Source organism: Stegostoma tigrinum, chromosome 5 (assembly GCF_030684315.1).
Source record: "Stegostoma tigrinum isolate sSteTig4 chromosome 5, sSteTig4.hap1, whole genome shotgun sequence".
In the NCBI taxonomy this organism is placed as follows: domain Eukaryota; kingdom Metazoa; phylum Chordata; class Chondrichthyes; order Orectolobiformes; family Stegostomatidae; genus Stegostoma; species Stegostoma tigrinum.
Genome location: NC_081358.1, coordinates 130,324,206 through 130,343,833, shown reverse-complemented (window position 1 = coordinate 130,343,833; position 19,628 = coordinate 130,324,206). Strand labels below are relative to the sequence as shown.

Here is a 19,628-nt window from a genome sequence, read left to right as displayed (position 1 = left end):
AATGTTACCCATGTAGTATCACTCCCCGTTACTACATGATTATTACCAATGTTGTATCACTCCCCATTATTTCATCAATGTTACCCTTGTAGCATCACTCCCCATTACGACATGAGTATTACCCATGCAGTATCACTCCCCATTACGACATCAATGTTACCCAAGTAGTATCACACCCATTACTACATGAGTATTACCCATGTAGCATCACTCCCCATTACTACATGAGTATTACCCATGCAGTATCACTCCCCATTACTACATGTGTATTACCCATGTAGTATCACTCCCCATTATTACATCAATGTTACCCATGTAGCATCACTCCCCATTACTACATGAGTATTACCAATGTAGTATCACTCCCTATTACTACATGAGTATTACCCAAGTAGTATCACCCCCCATTACTACATCAATGTTATCCATGTAGTATCACTCCCCATTACTGCATCAATGTTACCCATGTAGCATCACTCCCCATTACTACATGAGTAATACCTATGTAGTATCACTCCCCATTACTACATGAGTATTACCCATGTAATATCACTCCCCATTATGACATCAATGTTACCCATGTAGTATCACTCCCCATTACTACATCAATGTTACCCATGTAGTATTACTCCCCATTACTACATGAGTATTACCCATGTAGTATCACTCCCTCTTACTACATGAGTATTACCCAAGTAGTATCACCCCCATTACTACACGAGTATTATCCACGTAGTATCACTTCCCATTACTACGTCAATGTTACCCATGTAGTATCACTCCCCATTACTACATGAGTATTACCCATGTAGTATCACTCCCCATTACTACATCAATGTTACCCATGTAGCATCAGTCCCCATTACTACATGTGTATTACCCATGCAGTATCACTCCCCATTACTACATCAATGTTACCCATGTAGCATCACTCCCCATTACTACATGAGTATTACCCAAGTAGTATCACCCCCCATTACTACATGAGTATTACCCATCTAGAATCACACCCAATTACTACATCAATGTTACCCATGTAGCATCACTCCCCATTACTACATCAATGTTATCCATGTAGTATCACTCCCCATTATTACATCAATGTTACCCATGTAGCATCACACCCCATTACTACATGAGTATTATCCATGTTGTATCACTCCGCATTACTACATGATTACTACCCATGTAGCATCACTCCCCATTATTACATCAATGTTACCCTTTGTAGCATCACTCCCCATTACTACACGAGTATTACCTCTGTAGTATCACTCCCCATTACTACATTTGTATTACCCATGTCGTATCACTCCCCATTACTACATCAATGTTACCCATGTAGTATCTCTCCCCAATACTATATCAGTGTTACCCATGTAGTATCACTCCCCATTACTACCTGAGTATTAACCATGCAGTATCACTCCCCATTACTACATCAATGTTACCCATGTAGTATTACTCCTCATTACTACATCAATCTTACCCATGCAGTATCACTCCCCATTACTACATCAATGTTACCCATGCAGTATCACTCCCCATTACTACATGATTATTACCAATGTTGTATCACTCCCCATTATTTCATCAATGTTACCCTTGTAGCATCACTCCCCATTACGACATGAGTAATACCCAAGTAGTATCACTCCCCATTACGACATCAATGTTACCCATGTAGTATCACTCCCCATTATTACATCAATGTTACCCATGTAGCATCACACCCCATTACTACATGAGTATTATCCATGTTGTATCACTCCACATTACTACATGAGTACTACCCATGTAGCATCACTCCCCATTATTACATCAATGTTACCCATGTAGCATCACTCCCCATTACTGCACGAGTATTACCGCTGTAGTATCACTCACCATTACTACATTAGTATTACCCATGTCGTATCACTCCCCATTACTACATCAATGTTACCCATGTAGTATCTCTCCCCAATACTACATCAGTGTTACCCATGTAGTATCACTCCCCATTACTACCTGAGTATTAACCATGCAGTATCACTCCCCATTACTACATCAATGTTACCCATGTAGTATCACTCCCCATTACTACATTAATGTTACCCATGTATTTTCACTCCCCATTACTACATCAATGTTACCCATGCAGTATCACTCCCCATTACTACATGATTATTACCAATGTTGTATCACTCCCCATTATTTCATCAATGTTACCCTTGTAGCATCACTCCCCATTACGACATGAGTATTACCCATGTAGTATCACTCCCCATTACGACATCAATGTTACCCATGTAGTATCACTCACCATTGCTACATCAATGTTACCCATTAGTATCACTCCCCATTACTACATGAGTATTACCCATGTAATATCACTCCCCATTACATGAGTAATACCCATGTAGTATCACTCCACATTACGACATCAATGTTACCCATGTAGTATCACTCCCCATTACTACATCAATGTTACCCATGTAGCATTACTCCTCATTATTACATGAGTATTACCCATGTAGTATCACTCCCTCTTACTACATGAGTATTACCCAAGTACTATCACCCCCATTACTACACGAGTATTATCCATGTAGTTTCACTCCCCATTACTACATCAATGTTACCCATGTAGTATAAATCCCCATTACTACATCAATGTTACCCATGCAGTATCACTCCCCATTACTACATGATTATTACCAATGTTGTATCACTCCCCATTATTTCATCAATGTTACCCTTGTAGCATCACTCCCCATTACGACATGAGTATTACCCATGTAGTATCACTCCCCATTACGACATCAATGTTACCCATGTAGTATCACTCACCATTGCTACATCAATGTTACCCATGTAGCATCACTCCCCATTACTACATGAGTATTACCCAAGTAGTATCATCCCCCATTACTACATCAATGTTATCCATGTAGTATCACTCCCCATTACTACATCAATGTTACCCATGTAGTATCACTCCCCATTACTACATGTGTATTACCCATGTAGTATCACTCCCCATTATTACATCAATGTTACCCATGTAGCATCACTCCCCATTACTACATCAATTTTACCCATGTAGTATCACTCTCTATTACTACATGAGTATTACCCAAGTAGTATCATCCCCCATTACTACATCAATGTTATCCATGTAGTATCACTCCCCATTACTACATCAATGTTACCCATGTAGTATCACTCCCCATTACTACATCAATGTTACCCATGTAGCATCACTCCCCATTACTACATCAATGTTATCCATGTAGTATCACTCCCCATTACTACATCAATGTTACCCATGTAGCATCACTCCCCATTACCAAATCAATGTTACTCATGCAGTATCACTCCCCATTACTACATGAGTATTACCCATGTAATATCACTCCCCATTACTACATGAGTAATACCCATGTAGTATCACTCCCCATTACGACATCAATGTTACCCATGTAGTATCACTCCCCATTACTACATCAATGTTACCCATGTAGCATTACTCCCCTTTACTACATGAGTATTACCCATGTAGTATCACTCCCTCTTACTACATGAGTATTACCCAAGTAGTATCACCCCCATTACTACACGAGTATTATCCATGTAGTATCACTCCCCATCACTACATCAATGTTACCCATGTAGTATCACTCCCCATTACTACATGAGTATTACCCATGTAGTATCACTCCCCATTACTACATGAGTAATACCCATGTAGTATCACTACCCATTATTACATCAATATTACCCATGCAGTATCACCCCCCATTACTACATCAATGTTACCCATGTGGTATCACTCCCCATTACTACATCAATGTTAACCATGCAGTATCACTCCCCATTACTACATTAGTATTACTCATGTAGTATCACTCCCGATTACTACATGAGTATTACCCATGAACTATCACTCCCCATTATTACATCAATGTTACCCATGTAGCATCACTCCCCAATACTACAAGAGTATTACCCATGTAGTATCACTCCCCATTACGACATCAATGTTACCCATGCAGTATCACTCCCCATTACTACATGAGTATTACTCATGTAGTATCACTCCCGATTACTACATGAATATTACCCATGTAGTATCACTCCCCATTATTACATCAATGTTACCCATGTAGTATCACTCCCCATTACTACATGATTATTACCAATGTTGTATCACTCCCCATTATTTCATCAATGTTACCCTTGTAGCATCACTCCCCATTACGACATGAGTATTACCCATGTAGTATCACTCCCCAATACTACATGAGTATTACCCATGTAGTATCACTCCCCATTACTACATCAATGTTACCCATGTAGCATCACTCCCCATTACTACATGAGTATTACCCAAGTAGTATCATCCCCCATTACTACATCAATGTTATCCATGTAGTATCACTCCCCATTACTACATCAATGTTACCCATGTAGTATCACTCCCCATTACTACATGTGTATTACCCATGTAGTATCACTCCCCATTATTACATCAATGTTACCCATGTAGCATCACTCCCCATTACTACATCAATTTTACCCATGTAGTATCACTCTCTATTACTACATGAGTATTACCCAAGTAGTATCATCCCCCATTACTACATCAATGTTATCCATGTAGTATCACTCCCCATTACTACATCAATGTTACCCATGTAGTATCACTCCCCATTACTACATCAATGTTACCCATGTAGCATCACTCCCCATTACTACATCAATGTTATCCATGTAGTATCACTCCCCATTACTACATCAATGTTACCCATGTAGCATCACTCCCCATTACCAAATCAATGTTACTCATGCAGTATCACTCCCCATTACTACATGAGTATTACCCATGTAATATCACTCCCCATTACTACATGAGTAATACCCATGTAGTATCACTCCCCATTACGACATCAATGTTACCCATGTAGTATCACTCCCCATTACTACATCAATGTTACCCATGTAGCATTACTCCCCTTTACTACATGAGTATTACCCATGTAGTATCACTCCCTCTTACTACATGAGTATTACCCAAGTAGTATCACCCCCATTACTACACGAGTATTATCCATGTAGTATCACTCCCCATCACTACATCAATGTTACCCATGTAGTATCACTCCCCATTACTACATGAGTATTACCCATGTAGTATCACTCCCCATTACTACATGAGTAATACCCATGTAGTATCACTACCCATTATTACATCAATATTACCCATGCAGTATCACCCCCCATTACTACATCAATGTTACCCATGTGGTATCACTCCCCATTACTACATCAATGTTAACCATGCAGTATCACTCCCCATTACTACATTAGTATTACTCATGTAGTATCACTCCCGATTACTACATGAGTATTACCCATGAACTATCACTCCCCATTATTACATCAATGTTACCCATGTAGCATCACTCCCCAATACTACAAGAGTATTACCCATGTAGTATCACTCCCCATTACGACATCAATGTTACCCATGCAGTATCACTCCCCATTACTACATGAGTATTACTCATGTAGTATCACTCCCGATTACTACATGAATATTACCCATGTAGTATCACTCCCCATTATTACATCAATGTTACCCATGTAGCATCACTCCCCATTACTACATGAGTATTACCCAAGTAGTATCACTCCCCATTATGACATCATTGTTACACATGTAGTATCACTCCCCATTACTACATCAATGTTACCCATGTAGTATCAGTCCCCATTACTACATCAATGTTACCCATGTAGTATCATAGAAAGTGAAAGGATTGTGGAATCAAACCATCGAGTGGACTGCAGAGACTGTGTTTCCAATCTTTTTCTCTCCTCCAGTCAGTACCTGTGGTCTATACGTCTTGGCGCGGGTTACTGAAGAATCCTTGTGATGTTTGATTTATCCTGGGTCACAAACTGTCAGCAGCAACTGGGCGTTGTAACTGAATGAATATTTGTGGTGACTCCAGGAACAGTAAGCCTGCATTTCCAGTGAAACCATATTGGATCCAAAATGAACAATTCATTCAAGGAAATTACTGATTGGCTGGTAAGTGAGATTCTGATTTGTACAAGTGTCCCCAGGCCCACCCCTCCCCTCTCTCTTTATTTCAGAGCTCTCTTCCCCCTCCCCATTTCTGACCAGTACCCAGGCCTAAAACATCAGCTTTCCTGCTCCACTGATGCTGCCTGGCCTGCTGTGTCCCTCCAGCTCCACACGGTGTACGTTCTCTCTCGGCCTACAAAGAACACAGGTCCCCATTGTAAGGTTAACATCCTGGACCCCTGTTCCTAACAGCACTGGTTTAATGACACCTACATTCCCCAAATGAGTCAACATTCTTACTTTCCCAGGCAGTAATATATCTGAATTTTATCACATATTCTCCAAACCTGTATCGCTGCTGAACTCCGACGCCACACCTGGGGTCACATGGTGTCCATGGTGACCACGCTGACCAACCACAGTTGACAGGACAAAGTGAATCATCACAGGAAATGTGGCCATGGTAACAAGCACTGTCAATGAAGAAAGATTCCACCCATTAGTGCAGTGTAATCCCACGGAACAGACTGTTTTAAGGAAAGGTTTCAGGGATAGGAGCTACTGGGGGAGTTGCAGCTAGGATTAAGATGAGCATTTAATGGCTGGTGGCATGGTGGGCTAGCATCACTTATTCTCAATCTTCCTCGTTCCATGTTTGGCCAGGGGGCTATCCTCAACCTGCTCCTATGTCTGATGGTGCAGTGGGCAGAGTTAGGTGTGGAAGTGTGAGCTGATACATTTTAGTCAACAGAACATGGTGAGAATGTGTAAAATAATTCATTCATTTATTCATAAGGGCATAGAGTGCCAGAGCGAGGAAGTGTACAAGACACTTACTAGACCTCAGCTGGACTATTGTTTGTGCCACGTTATAGAAAAGATGTGACTGTACTGGAGAGGGTGTAGAAGTGATTTCCAAGAATGGATCCTGGGATGAGAAGGAGGATAGTTTGAAGAAGTTGGGGCTAGTTTCCTTGGAGAGGTGAAGATTACTGGGAAGCCAAAGAATTGAGCAGCCTTTAAAAACGAGCAGAGAACATGTAAAAGCACAAGAGGGGAGAGGATGAAATATGATGGTAAGCCAACAAGTAATATAAAACCAGATCACAAGATGAAAGGTGAAAGGTAGATATTGGACCACATGAAAATGAGCTGGGGAAGGAGTAACTGGGGAGAAAGAAATGACGGAGGAACTGAATAGGTACTTTGCATCAGTTTTCACAGCAAACCAGAACTTCATGAGAGTTACGGGAAGATGTGAGTGTAGTGGCCATCACTAAGGACAAGGTGCTGGGGAATCTGAAAGGTCTGAAGGTCACCTGGACCAAGTGGCCTACAGCCCAGAGTTCTGAAGGGAATAGCTCAGGAGATAGTAGAGGCAATGGAATGACTGGAGTCAGGGAGGGTCCCAGAGGGCTGGAAAATGGTTAATGTAACACCAGTGTTTAACAAGGGAGGGAGGCAGTAGAGAGGAAACTATATCAGAAATAATGGGAACTGCACATGCTGGAGAATTCCATCTTCGGTCCGTGGCAGATGGAATACAATGTGGGAAATGTAAGGTTCTGCACTTTGGTAGGAAGAATAGGGGCACAAACTATTTTTGAAATGGGGAAAGACTGAAAGTTTTAAGCACAAAGGGACTGGCAGTCTCAGTTCAGGATTCTCTCAAGATTAACATGCAGGTTCAGTTGGCAGTTAGGGAGGCAAATGCAATGTTAGAATTTATTTCTAGAGGGCTAGAACACGAGTAGGGATGTACTGCTAAAGCTGTATAAGGCTCCTATCAGACCCCATTTGGAATATTGTGAGCAGTTTTGGGCCCCACATCTAACGAAGGATGTGTTAGTGTTGCAGAGAGTCCACAGGAGGGTTACAAGAATAATTGTGGGGATGAAGGGCTTGTCAAATGAGGAGTGGTTGAGGACTCTGCATCTCTATTTGACAGAGTTTAGAAGGATGAGGGGGCATTGGATTGAAATGTACAGAGTATTGAGAGGTCTGGATGGATTAGGATTAAAGGGCACACCTACAAAGTGAAAGGACAACCGTTTAGAACGGAGATGTGGAGGAATTTCTTCAGCCAGAGGCTGGTGACTGTGTGGAACTCAATAGCACAGAGTGCGGTGGGGGCCCAGTCTAATTGTGTATTTCAGACAGAGGTAGATAGGCTCTTGATTAGTAAGGAGATCAAAGGTCAAGGGGTGAAGTCAGGAGAATAGGGTTGAGAAATATTATCAGTCACGCTCGAATGAAAGAACAGACTTGATGGCCTGAATGGCCCAATTCTGCTCCGATATCTTATGGTCTTTTGGTCTTAACAGAAAGTAAGACTGAGAGGAAAATGCGATAGAAGTTTTGAAGCTGATGAGTGGGCTGGATAGAGAAGATAGGGAGAAGCTCTTTTAGCTTGTAAAGGATTGAGAACTGGAAGGCACTGTTTTGAAGTGTTTTGCAAAAGAAGCAAATGAAAGGTGAGAAAAATCAATAGTTAGCGTGGTTAGAGTCTGGAATGCACTGCCTAGAAAGGTGGGGGCTGGTCCAATTGAGCCATTTAAAAAGGCATTGGATGGTTATTTAAGCAGAATAACCTGCAAGGTTATTGCTAGATGTAGGGTAATGGCTATGAGTTAGGATCTTCAGTCAGAGATTCACAACGGGCTGGGAGATAGCAAGAACTGCAGATGCTGGAGTCACAGTCAATATAGTGTGGAGCTGGAGGTACACAGCAGTTTATTTAACTGGAGAAAGTAGTGGAGGTGGGTTCTTTACTCAGAGAGTAGGGGCATGGAATGCATTGCCGGAGAGGGTAGTGGAGTTGGCCTCATTAGGGGCATTTAAGTGGCTATTAGATAGGCATATCAATGATAGTATAAGGTAAAGATGGAGGTTAGATAGACCTTAGGTTGAGGGTAAAAGTTTGCAAAACATAGTGGGCCGAAGGTCCTGTACTGTGCTGTGCTGTACTGCTCTATGTTCTATGATGCGCTGGACGTCCTGATGAAGTGTCCAGGCCTGAAATATTGCCTCTCCTCCTCCTCTGATGCTGCCTGACCTCCTGTTTTCTTCTCTGTCCACACTGTTTTGAGTCAAGATGGGCTGAATGGCCACAATAATATTTCTGTGATTTTGGTTATTGACCTTCCAGCAAACAAAAACAGGCCCTTTGCAGGGCCCTCATAATTGTAACACCTCAATAAAGTCTGCTTCCAATGATTTAGAGCTGAGTCATGGGTCTGATAACAATCCCTGAGGAACACCTCTGGAAATTTCATCATGGAATCACCAGATCACCAGGATACGCTGCATCTAACTGCCGATCAGCAAACAATCCTCGTTGTTTATTGGTCGGTATCCCTGATTCGCTGATTGGGCTTTTGGGAAGATGGCTAATGTCCTTTAGGGAAGGAAACTGCCATCCTTACCTGGTCTGGCCTACATGTGCCTCCAGACTCTCAGAAATTTGGTTGACTCTTAACTGCCCTCTGGGCAATTAGAGATGGGCAATAAATGCTGCCTGACCAGCAACACCCTCACCCGTGAATGATTAAAGAAAAATATATATAATTGCAGGATTGGTTACCAGCTGCTGCAGTTGGTCATGGCGATGGGCTGTCCTGGTTGGTAAATGTTATTTCCCCAATGACAGCGACACTCACTGATGTTCACACAGTCTCGGTCCTGAAGGAAAAGACCTTGAGGACAGCGACAGCCTAGAACAAAGCAAACACTTTCATAGCATTGAAACATTCCTCTCATTCTGTCTCCTCAAAACCATCAGCACAGACAAGACTGAAATCCGACCATGCTATTTCATCTCCACTCATCACCTTCAAGTAAAATCCCACTTCCCTCTCAATGTTTATTCAACAATTTATACTGGATCACAGCTGGCTTCTAATGAGCAGAACAATGGTTCCAGAATGAGAGAATGATCAGCCTAATGAGGCCATTTGGTCCAGTGTGTCTGTACTGGCTCCTTGAAAAACCTATCCTATAAATTCATCGAGGGCCGAAGGGCCTGTTCGACGCTGTATTGTTCTATTGTCCTAAATTCCACTCTTCCTTCCAACATTTTTTCAGATACTCTTTGCAAAATTACTATTGAGCCTGCTTCCACTGTGTATTTATTCAACATGTTCAAGGTCTGAACAACAAAAATCTTCCCTCATATCACCTCACGCTTCTTGCCAATCACCTTTGACTTGATGTAACAGTATCCCTAGCACCAGTTTCTCTCTTAGTTCTTCCATCAGCATCCTTCCTGACTGCCATCTCTAACAAAATCTCTCCTTACCATCTCTTTGCTGAGGAGAACAATTCCAGCTCCTCCTGTCTACGTATACCCCAACATTGAGAGACATTTCTGGGATAACAGTACCCCATATCAGTCTGACTGAGGAGATCAGATGTCCCTCACAAAGTGTGAGGGGGGACCCCCTTGAAGATCCAAACTACTGGCTAGGAGGAGGTTCAAACTGTGAATGTGAACTTCTGTAGCAATGGGAATTCTCTGGATAAACCCCGGAGATGGAGCGAGAGTTAGATTCTTCACACAATTTTGACTGCTACCCAGAAAACTCAACTGATGCTTGTCCATACCCACACCGCATCAATCCACATCCCCACCCCACCGCACCCGCCTCACACACTCCCGTCCCCACCGCACACCCCTCACACGCTCCTGACCCCACACCACACCCCTCACATGCTCCCGTCCCCACCGCACCCACCTCACACGCTCCCGTCCCCACCGCACCCACCTCACACGCTCCCGTCCCCACACCATATCTCTCACACGCTCCCATGCCCACCGCACCTGCCTCACACGCTCTGGTCCCCATTGCACAGCCCTCACATGCTCCCGTCCCTACACGACACCCCTCACATGCTCCCGTCCCCACCGCACCCCCCTCACATGCTCCCGTCCCCACCGCACCCGCTTCACACATTCCCGTCCCCACCGCACCCGCCTCACACACTCACGTCCCCACCGCACCCACCTCACACACTCCCGTCCGCACCGCACACCCCTCACACGCTCCCGTCCCCACACCACACCCCTCACATGCTCCCGTCCCAACCGCACACCCCTCACACGCACCCGTCCCCACACCACACCCCTCACATGCTCCCGTCCTCACACCACACCCCTCACACGCTCCCGTCCCCACCGCACCCGCCTCACATGCTCCCGTCCCCACCGCACCCGCCTCACACGCTCCCGTCCCCACACCACACCCCTCACACGCTCCCGTCCCCACCGCAACACCCTCACACGCTCCCATCCCCACCGCACACCCCTCACACGCTCCCGTCCCCACCGCACCCGCCTCACACGCTCCCATCCCCACCACACCCCTCACACACTCCCGTCCCCACCGCACCACCCTCACATGCTCCAGTCCCCACCGCACCCATCTCACATGCTCCCGTCCCCACCACACCCGCCTCACACGCTCCCGTCCCCACCACACACCCCTCACATGCTCCCGTCCCCACACCGCACCCGCCTCTCACACTCCCGTCCCCACCGCACCCGCCTCACACGCTCCCATCCCCACCCTCACACGCTCCCATCCCCACCGCACACCCCTCACACGCTCCTGACCCCACACCACACCCTTCACACGCTCCCGTCCCCACCGCACCCGCCTCACACGCTCCCGTCCCCACCGCACCACCCTCACACGCTCCCGTCCCCACACCACACCCCCCTCACACGCTCCCGTCCCCACCGCACCCGCCTCACACGCTTCCGTCCCCACCGCACCCACCTCACACGCTCCCGTCCCCACCGCACCCCTCACACGCTCCCGTCCCCACCGCACCCGCCTCACACGCTCCCATCCCCACACCACACCCCTCACTCGCTCCCGTCCCCACCGCACCCGCCTCACACGCTCCCGTCCCCACCGCACCCGCCTCACACGCTCCCGTCCCCACAGCACACCCCTCACACGCTCCCGTCCCCACCGCACCACCCTCACACGCTCCCATCCCCACCGCACCCGCCTCACACACTCCCGTCCCCACAGCACACCCCTCACACGCTCCCGTCCCCACCGCACCACCCTCACACGCTCCCATCCCCACCGCACCCGCCTCACACACTCCCATCCCCACCACACCCCTCACACACTCCCGTCCCCACCGCACCACCCTCACATGCTCCAGTCCCCACCGCACCCATCTCACATGCTCCCGTCCCCACCACACCCGCCTCACACGCTCCCGTCCCCACCACACACCCCTCACATGCTCCCGTCCCCACACCGCACCCGCCTCTCACACTCCCGTCCCCACCGCACCCGCCTCACACGCTCCCATCCCCACCCTCACACGCTCCCATCCCCACCGCACACCCCTCACACGCTCCTGACCCCACACCACACCCTTCACACGCTCCCGTCCCCACCGCACCCGCCTCACACGCTCCCGTCCCCACCGCACCACCCTCACACGCTCCCGTCCCCACACCACACCCCCCTCACACGCTCCCGTCCCCACCGCACCCGCCTCACACGCTTCCGTCCCCACCGCACCCACCTCACACGCTCCCGTCCCCACCGCACCCCTCACACGCTCCCGTCCCCACCGCACCCGCCTCACACGCTCCCATCCCCACACCACACCCCTCACTCGCTCCCGTCCCCACCGCACCCGCCTCACACGCTCCCGTCCCCACCGCACCCGCCTCACACGCTCCCGTCCCCACAGCACACCCCTCACACGCTCCCGTCCCCACCGCACCACCCTCACACGCTCCCATCCCCACCGCACCCGCCTCACACACTCCCATCCCCACCACACCCCTCACACACTCCCGTCCCCACCACACTACCCTCACACGCTCCAGTCCCCACCGCACCCACCTCACATGCTCCCGTCCCCACCGCACCCGCCTCACACACTCCCGTCCCCACCACACACCCCTCACACGCTCCCGTCCCCACCGCACCCACCTCACACGCTCCCGTCCCCACCGCACCCGCCTCACACGCTTCGGTCCCCACACCACACCCCTCACACGCTCCCGTCCCCACCACAGCCCCTCACACGCTCCTGACCCCACCGCACCCACCTCGCACGCTCCCGTCCCCTCCGCACCCGCCTCACACACTCCCGTCCCCACCACACCACCCTCACACACTCCCGTCCCCACACCACACCCCTCACACGCTCCCGTCCCCACCGCAGCCCTTCACACACTCCCGTCCCCACCGCACCACCCTCACATGCTCCTGTAACGCTCCAGTCCCTGGGGTTTGCTGCGAGCTGTGGGGGTGGGGGCACCTTGACCTTCAGCCTATCCGAGACTCCACACTCCCTAATTGCCTTGTTAATGTACAGATCTTTGGTCCCAGAAGTTTCTGCCGTCCACGGAAGTCAGGAGGATCAGTGACAGGAGGGGCCTATCACTCAGGGATTACAGTTTGAGTCATAACACAGTGCGGAGCTGGAGGGACACAGCAGGCCAGGCAGCATCAGAGCAACAGGAATGCTGACATTTTGGGTCAGGACCCTTCTTCAGAAATGAAGAAGATGAGCTGTTTGTAAAAGCTGAAGAAGGGTTCCATTCAAAACATCAGCTTTCCTGGTACTCTGATGCTGCCTGGCCTGCTGGGTTCCTCCAGCTTGACACCTTGTTAGCTCAGACTCCAGCATCGGCAGTTCTTACTGTCTCTCAGTTTGAGTCATACCTTCTAGACATTTCCAGTTACAGCTCACCCCTGAGCTCAGCTCCTGACATGAGGTTGGACAGGGGTCGAGGGAGAGAGCGTCACATCCACCAGTTGGTACGTAAACCATTCCAGGATCACAGTCTGAGGGAGGAAGGGAGACAACAAGTGTAAAACCGGGGAGGGAGGGTCCCCTTACCCTCTTGCTAACTCAGCATTCTACTTTTGGTATTTCTTCATCGATTTTTGTCGTATTAGTAACCAGCATTCTGTCAATATATGAGAATGGGAAAAAGATTTATCAAGCATCATCCTACCCCATTATTAATGCAATGTACCGAAAATAAGGAGATTTTAGCCTTGAAGGAAGGGCAAACAAACTCTCCAGATGGACCACAGGGTAACAGTCATCTGACTTTGAGTAGCCGTCCCGTGTCATTGGCCAATAGGGCTTCAACAAGTAATTAACATCACATTGATGGCCAGCTCCCAAAGTAAAGGACAAGAAGACCCAGAGAGAGGGGCCACATTGGCTGGGGGGTATAGTGGGGGTGGGGTGGGAGGGGGTTGAGGATTTGGAATTCCAGCCGGGCTTCCAACAGGATTTGCCCTCCATCAGCTCAAGAAAAGAACAAAGGTTGTTGGGACAGAGACCACCACAAAATGTGTATGTAGAAGGCCCTACTGGGGAGGGTGCAACCCTGGACTTCCTCTTACAAAACAAGGTCGGGCAAGCGACTGAAGTGTCAGTCGGAGAGCGCTTTGGGTCCAATGACCATAACTCTCTGTTCTAACGTAGTGATGGAAAAAATTAGGGCAGGTCCACAGGTTAAGGTGCTAAACTGGAGCAAGGCCAATTTTGGGGCCATTAGGCAGGACCTAGCAACAGTCAATTGGGTTAGTCTGTTTGAAAGAAAAGGAACGATTGGCAAATAGGAGTGTGATAAAAAAAGTATTTTAAAGGTGTGATATCAAGAGCCAGGGACATTATGTCCCTGTGAGGGTGAAGGGAAAAGCTGGCAGGTTTAGGGATCCCTCACTGATGAAGTATATTGAGGCTCTGGTCAGGAAAAAGAAGGCAGCGTACGTTGGGTTTAAGCTATCGGTCTCAAGTGAATCTCTAGATGGCTATAAAAAGTGTAGGAACGCACTTAAGATGGATATCAGAAGAGCAACAAGAGGATATGAGGTGGATCTGGCAGATAAGGTCAAAGATAATCCCACGAGGTTCTATAGCTATATGAAGATTAAGAGGGTGCTTGGGGAGAGACTAGGTCCCCTTAAAGATCAGCATGGTCATCTATCTGCGTAGAGCCACAGGAGATGGAGGAGATTTTTAATGAATATTTCTCCTCAATGTTTAATGAGGAGAGTGTCATGGAAATAAGGGAAACAAGTGGGGATGGTTTGGATCACGTACATGTTACCAGAGAGGAGGTGTTTGCAGCCTTAAAGCACATTAATGTGGATAAATCCCCCGGGCCTGACCGAGTCCACCCTCGGACGTTGTGGGAGGTCGGGAGGAAAGTGCAGAGACTCTGGGAGATACATTTGCTTCATCTTTATCCACTGGTGAAGTTCCAGAAGACTGGATAGTGGCTAATGTTGCTGCATTGTTTAAGGAGGTAGCAAAGACAAGCCAGAGAACCGCAGGCCAGTCAGCCTGACATCAGTGGTGGGCAAGTTATTGCAGAGGATACTGAGGGACAGGATCAACCACCATTTGGAAAGCCAGGGTCTGATTAGGGATAGTCAGCATGGATTGGTGCACGGGAAGTCACGTCTGACAAAGATGGAACCAAAAGAAGAGATGAGGATAGGGCAGTGGATATTGTCTATATGGACTTTAGTGAGACCTTTGACAAGATCCAACACGACAGGCTCGTCATGAAGGTTAGGTCGCATGGGATCCAGGGAGATCTAACTAATTGGATTCAAAACTGGTTCGATGGTGGGAAGCAGATGGTGATGGTTTAAGGTTGTTCTCAGGCTGAAGGCCTCTGACTGGTGGTGTGCCACAGGGGTCACTGCTGGGACCTTTGTTATTTGTTACTTACATAAATGATCTGGATGTGAATGTACAAGGAATGATTAGTAAGTTTGCGGGTGATACAAAGTTAGGAGGTATTGTTGATCGCGAAGAAAGTTATCAAAAATTACAGAGGGATCTTCATCAGATGGGGAAGTGGGCTGTGCTCCTGAGATGCTGCTTGGCCTGCTGTGTTCATCCAGCCTCACATTTTATTATCTTGGAATTTCCAGCATCTGCAGTTCCCATTATCTCAAGTATTCTTATCTGTCCTAGTCTGTGAGTCATTTGTTCATTTACTGAACTGATGCACCAGATCAAAACCGCCGCTTCTCCATAAACTACCAGGAAAATGCACCTGTTAGGTCACTGTGATCATTAACCCTCTAAAATCACCCTGTGGTGAGCACAGGCAGTAACAGCTGGGGAGATCGGCAGTGACCAGGCAACAATGCTGATTGATGACAGTGAACTCCACTGAACCACAGAAATGATACAGCATAGGAAGGGGCCATTCTTCTCCTCTTGTCCCTGTCAGCATAAAAACACCCAGATGCCCCTTTCTCATCTTACCCGTGGTGCCCTGACAGAGCTGACGGTTACAGGACTCTGTCTCCATGGCGATGCCTGCACATGCCTGTCCTCCGTTCTTTGGCGGTGGATTCACACATTCTCGGTGACGGGATCGAACTCCACCGCTACACTCGGCATCACAGACTGACCAATCACTCCACTCCGACCACTGACCATTCACTGTCAAAGAGACACATCAGCTGAGAGTGTCACTCTGTCTTCATGGCCCAATTAATGACAGTCCCCAGGATTAACACAGAGATCATCAAACACACAGCCAGGAGGTCATACCTTATCAAATCTAAATTCAATTAAAAGGTAAAAATAAGAGTCTAATGGCAACTGTGAATCCATTGTCGGAAAAAATATCTTGTTCACTGATGTCTTTTAAAAACAGAAACTGCCATCAACAGTTGAGATGGATGACATAAGACTCCAGACCCACAGCAATGTGGTTGACTCTTAACTAATTTTTAACAATTAGGAATGGGTGATCATTCCAGTACATTCCAAACCCCAACCCCTCGAATGAACCTGCCTTCCCCCCACTCTCTCAGACAGTACATTCCAGACCCCAACCCCTCGAGGGACCCTGCACCCCCCACACTCTCAGACAGTACATTACAGACCCCAACCCCTCGAGGGACCCTGCCCCCCCCACACTCTCAGACAGTACATTCCAGACCCCAACCCCTGAGTGAACCTGTGCCCCCCACTCTCAGACTGTACATTCCAGACCCCAACCCCTCGAGTGAACCTGCCTTCCCCCCACACTCTCAGACAGTACATTCCAGACCCCAACCCCTCGAGTGAACCTGCCTTCCCCCCACACTCTCAGACAGTACATTCCAGACCCCAACCCCTCGAGTGAACCTGCCTCCCCCACACTTTCAGACAGTACATTCCAGACCCTAACCCCTCGAGTGACCCTCCCTCCCCCACACCCTCAAACAGTACATTCCAGACCCTAACCATTTGCTCATTGAAAACATTACTCCTCTTCATTAATAGTTTTTCCAATTACCTTAATTCTTGTGTCCTGCCAAATCTGATCCATTTACCAATGGGAACAGTTTCTCCCCATCCACTCTGTCCTGACCCCTCAGGATTTTGAAAACTCCTTTTAGCTTCTGCTTTTCACGGAGAGCACTCCGAACCTCTTCAATCTTCCCACCTCTCTCCATCTGTACTGACTGCACCCCACAATCTCAGGTCCAAAGCGGGTTTTGTAATGTAGCGTGATGACTAAGGGTGGTACTGATGCTGTCTGGCAGACTGACTGCTATATTGCAGAGGCTGAGTGCCAGCTCTCAGATACTTCCTGCTAGTTCCACCAGGAGCATGATCCTTCCATTGACCTTTGGGCCTTTGTGTCATGATGTCACCAGCCTCTTCTCATCTGGGATCTCCCACATCCCCTGTCTCCACACTCACAGTTTCTCAGCTCATAACATCCCAGCCCTACACCGCTCGCTTCTACCTCCTTCCCAAAATCCACAAACAGGACTGCCTGGGCAGACCCATTGTATCTGTACGCTCCTGCCCCACAGAACTCAGCTCTTCCTATCTCAACTCAATTATTCTCCCCTTGTTCAGTCCCCTTCCCCTTACATCTGTGATTTTTCTGACACTTAGGTCAATTCCTGAATTTCCAGTTTGCAGTTCCAGCCACTTCCTCTTTACCATGGACACACAATCCCTTTACACATCCATTCCCCAGCAGAATGGTCTCAGGGCTCCCCACTGCTTCCTGGAAAGAACAGTTTCTCTAATCTATCCTCTTTCCTAAAGCACCTCATCCTTGGAAACTCACACACCTCACCTGCACTTTTTGTGATTGTTGTTCACACAATACGCTGGCTGGAAAGGCCAGGTTTACCTTCTCATGCTTGCATTTCTGCCTGCGTATCTTGTGGGTTGTGCTGAGTGAGTCACTAACCTGGGCAGGCCTGGATGAAGCAGGCTCGAGAATCCCACAGTGCAACGTCACACTGACCCCCTGGCAGAGTCGGCCGCAGGATCTCTCTCTGTCGGAACCTCACTCCCAAACTGCAGCTCTGCGTGCATGTGCTCCACTTGGTCCATTCCGAGAGCACACAGTGCACTGTGAAAACAGAAAGGGTACAGCTCAATGCTCAGCCTAGGAGCTGCCAAATCTGCGACTGCAACACAGGAACAGGCCAATCAACTCAATAACCCACATTATTATTCTGTTTCAACATATGAAAATCACCCCAAAACCATTAACCAGCTTCATCAAACTCATCAATCTCAACTTCTGACCCTCTGACCCTGGGAACTCTATCCCAAATTTTGAATCTGACAGTGGACCTGGCATTGAGGCTGTGTCCAATCAGGTGTCATTTTATTGAATGGTGAAGCAGGCTTGAGGGTCTGAATGGCCTACTTCTGCTCCTTGTTCACATAGCCCTTGGTCATCAGGCCTTGGACCTTAACCTTTCCTCCTCCAGCCTCGTTCTTCCCCCTTCCCTCCCCTTCCCTTACCTCTTGCCACTCCCCCACAATAATGTTACCCTCCCAACCCCACCCCCTCTTTCACTCCCATCTCCCCCTCCCCATATCTCTAGCTCACTACCTCACATTATCTTCACCCAGACCCTCTGTACCCCCTACCCCATGTTACTCTGTCCGTCTGCCTCCCTCTCGCTTACCACAGTCCTTCTCATCTGAGCCATCCTGACAGTCCTGCTCCAGGTCGCATTGTTGGAGCTGACTCACACATTCCCCACTGCCACATGGGAACTGCTTGACTGAGCAGGGACTGCTCCTATTGGTTGAGGGAATCAGCTGAGGAGTCACTTGGCTTGGAGTCACAGAGGCAGGAGTGGGGCCTGAAAAACAGCAGGGAGCAACAGTGAGAGTGCAGGGATCCCACAATTATGCACCATAAAATTCGATAACATCCAGAGGGGCCCGTATGTGTCCTGGCCTGTGAGTCAGTCAGAGTTAGTGTGCAGTTCCACACAGTGACTATGAAGGCAAATGAAATTTACTATAGGAGAATAAAACATTAAAGTTAAGAAGTTTTGAATAATTGTACAAGGGGAGGCAGTGGTAATGTCCCTGGACTAGTCATCGTGAGCCTATCGTTCTGCAGAAATAGTTCGATCCCATCAGGGCAAATGGGGCTGTTTAAATTGAATAAAGATCTGGAATAATGAAGGCTCACTGTGTTTTGTTATAAAATCCATCTGGAAGGAAATCTGCTGTCCTTACCTGTTCTGCCTCCAGGTGACTCCAAACCAAC

The 19,628-nt window shown here is 47.9% G+C and overlaps 1 protein-coding gene across 1 annotated transcript in view; it reads right to left on the bottom strand.

The window, feature by feature from the left end:
• Positions 1–19,628, bottom strand: part of sspo (SCO-spondin) — a 517,250-nt gene that overhangs the window by 272,176 nt on the left and 225,446 nt on the right. Inside the window, exons 51-56 of the mRNA XM_059646360.1 lie at positions 19,033–19,212; positions 18,300–18,464; positions 16,361–16,540; positions 13,780–13,902; positions 9,660–9,789; positions 6,424–6,549 (exon numbers count right to left, since the gene is read on the bottom strand). Of these exons, the coding sequence (XP_059502343.1) occupies positions 6,424–6,549; positions 9,660–9,789; positions 13,780–13,902; positions 16,361–16,540; positions 18,300–18,464; positions 19,033–19,212 (904 nt within the window). The remainder of the gene's footprint in view (positions 1–6,423; positions 6,550–9,659; positions 9,790–13,779; positions 13,903–16,360; positions 16,541–18,299; positions 18,465–19,032; positions 19,213–19,628) is intronic.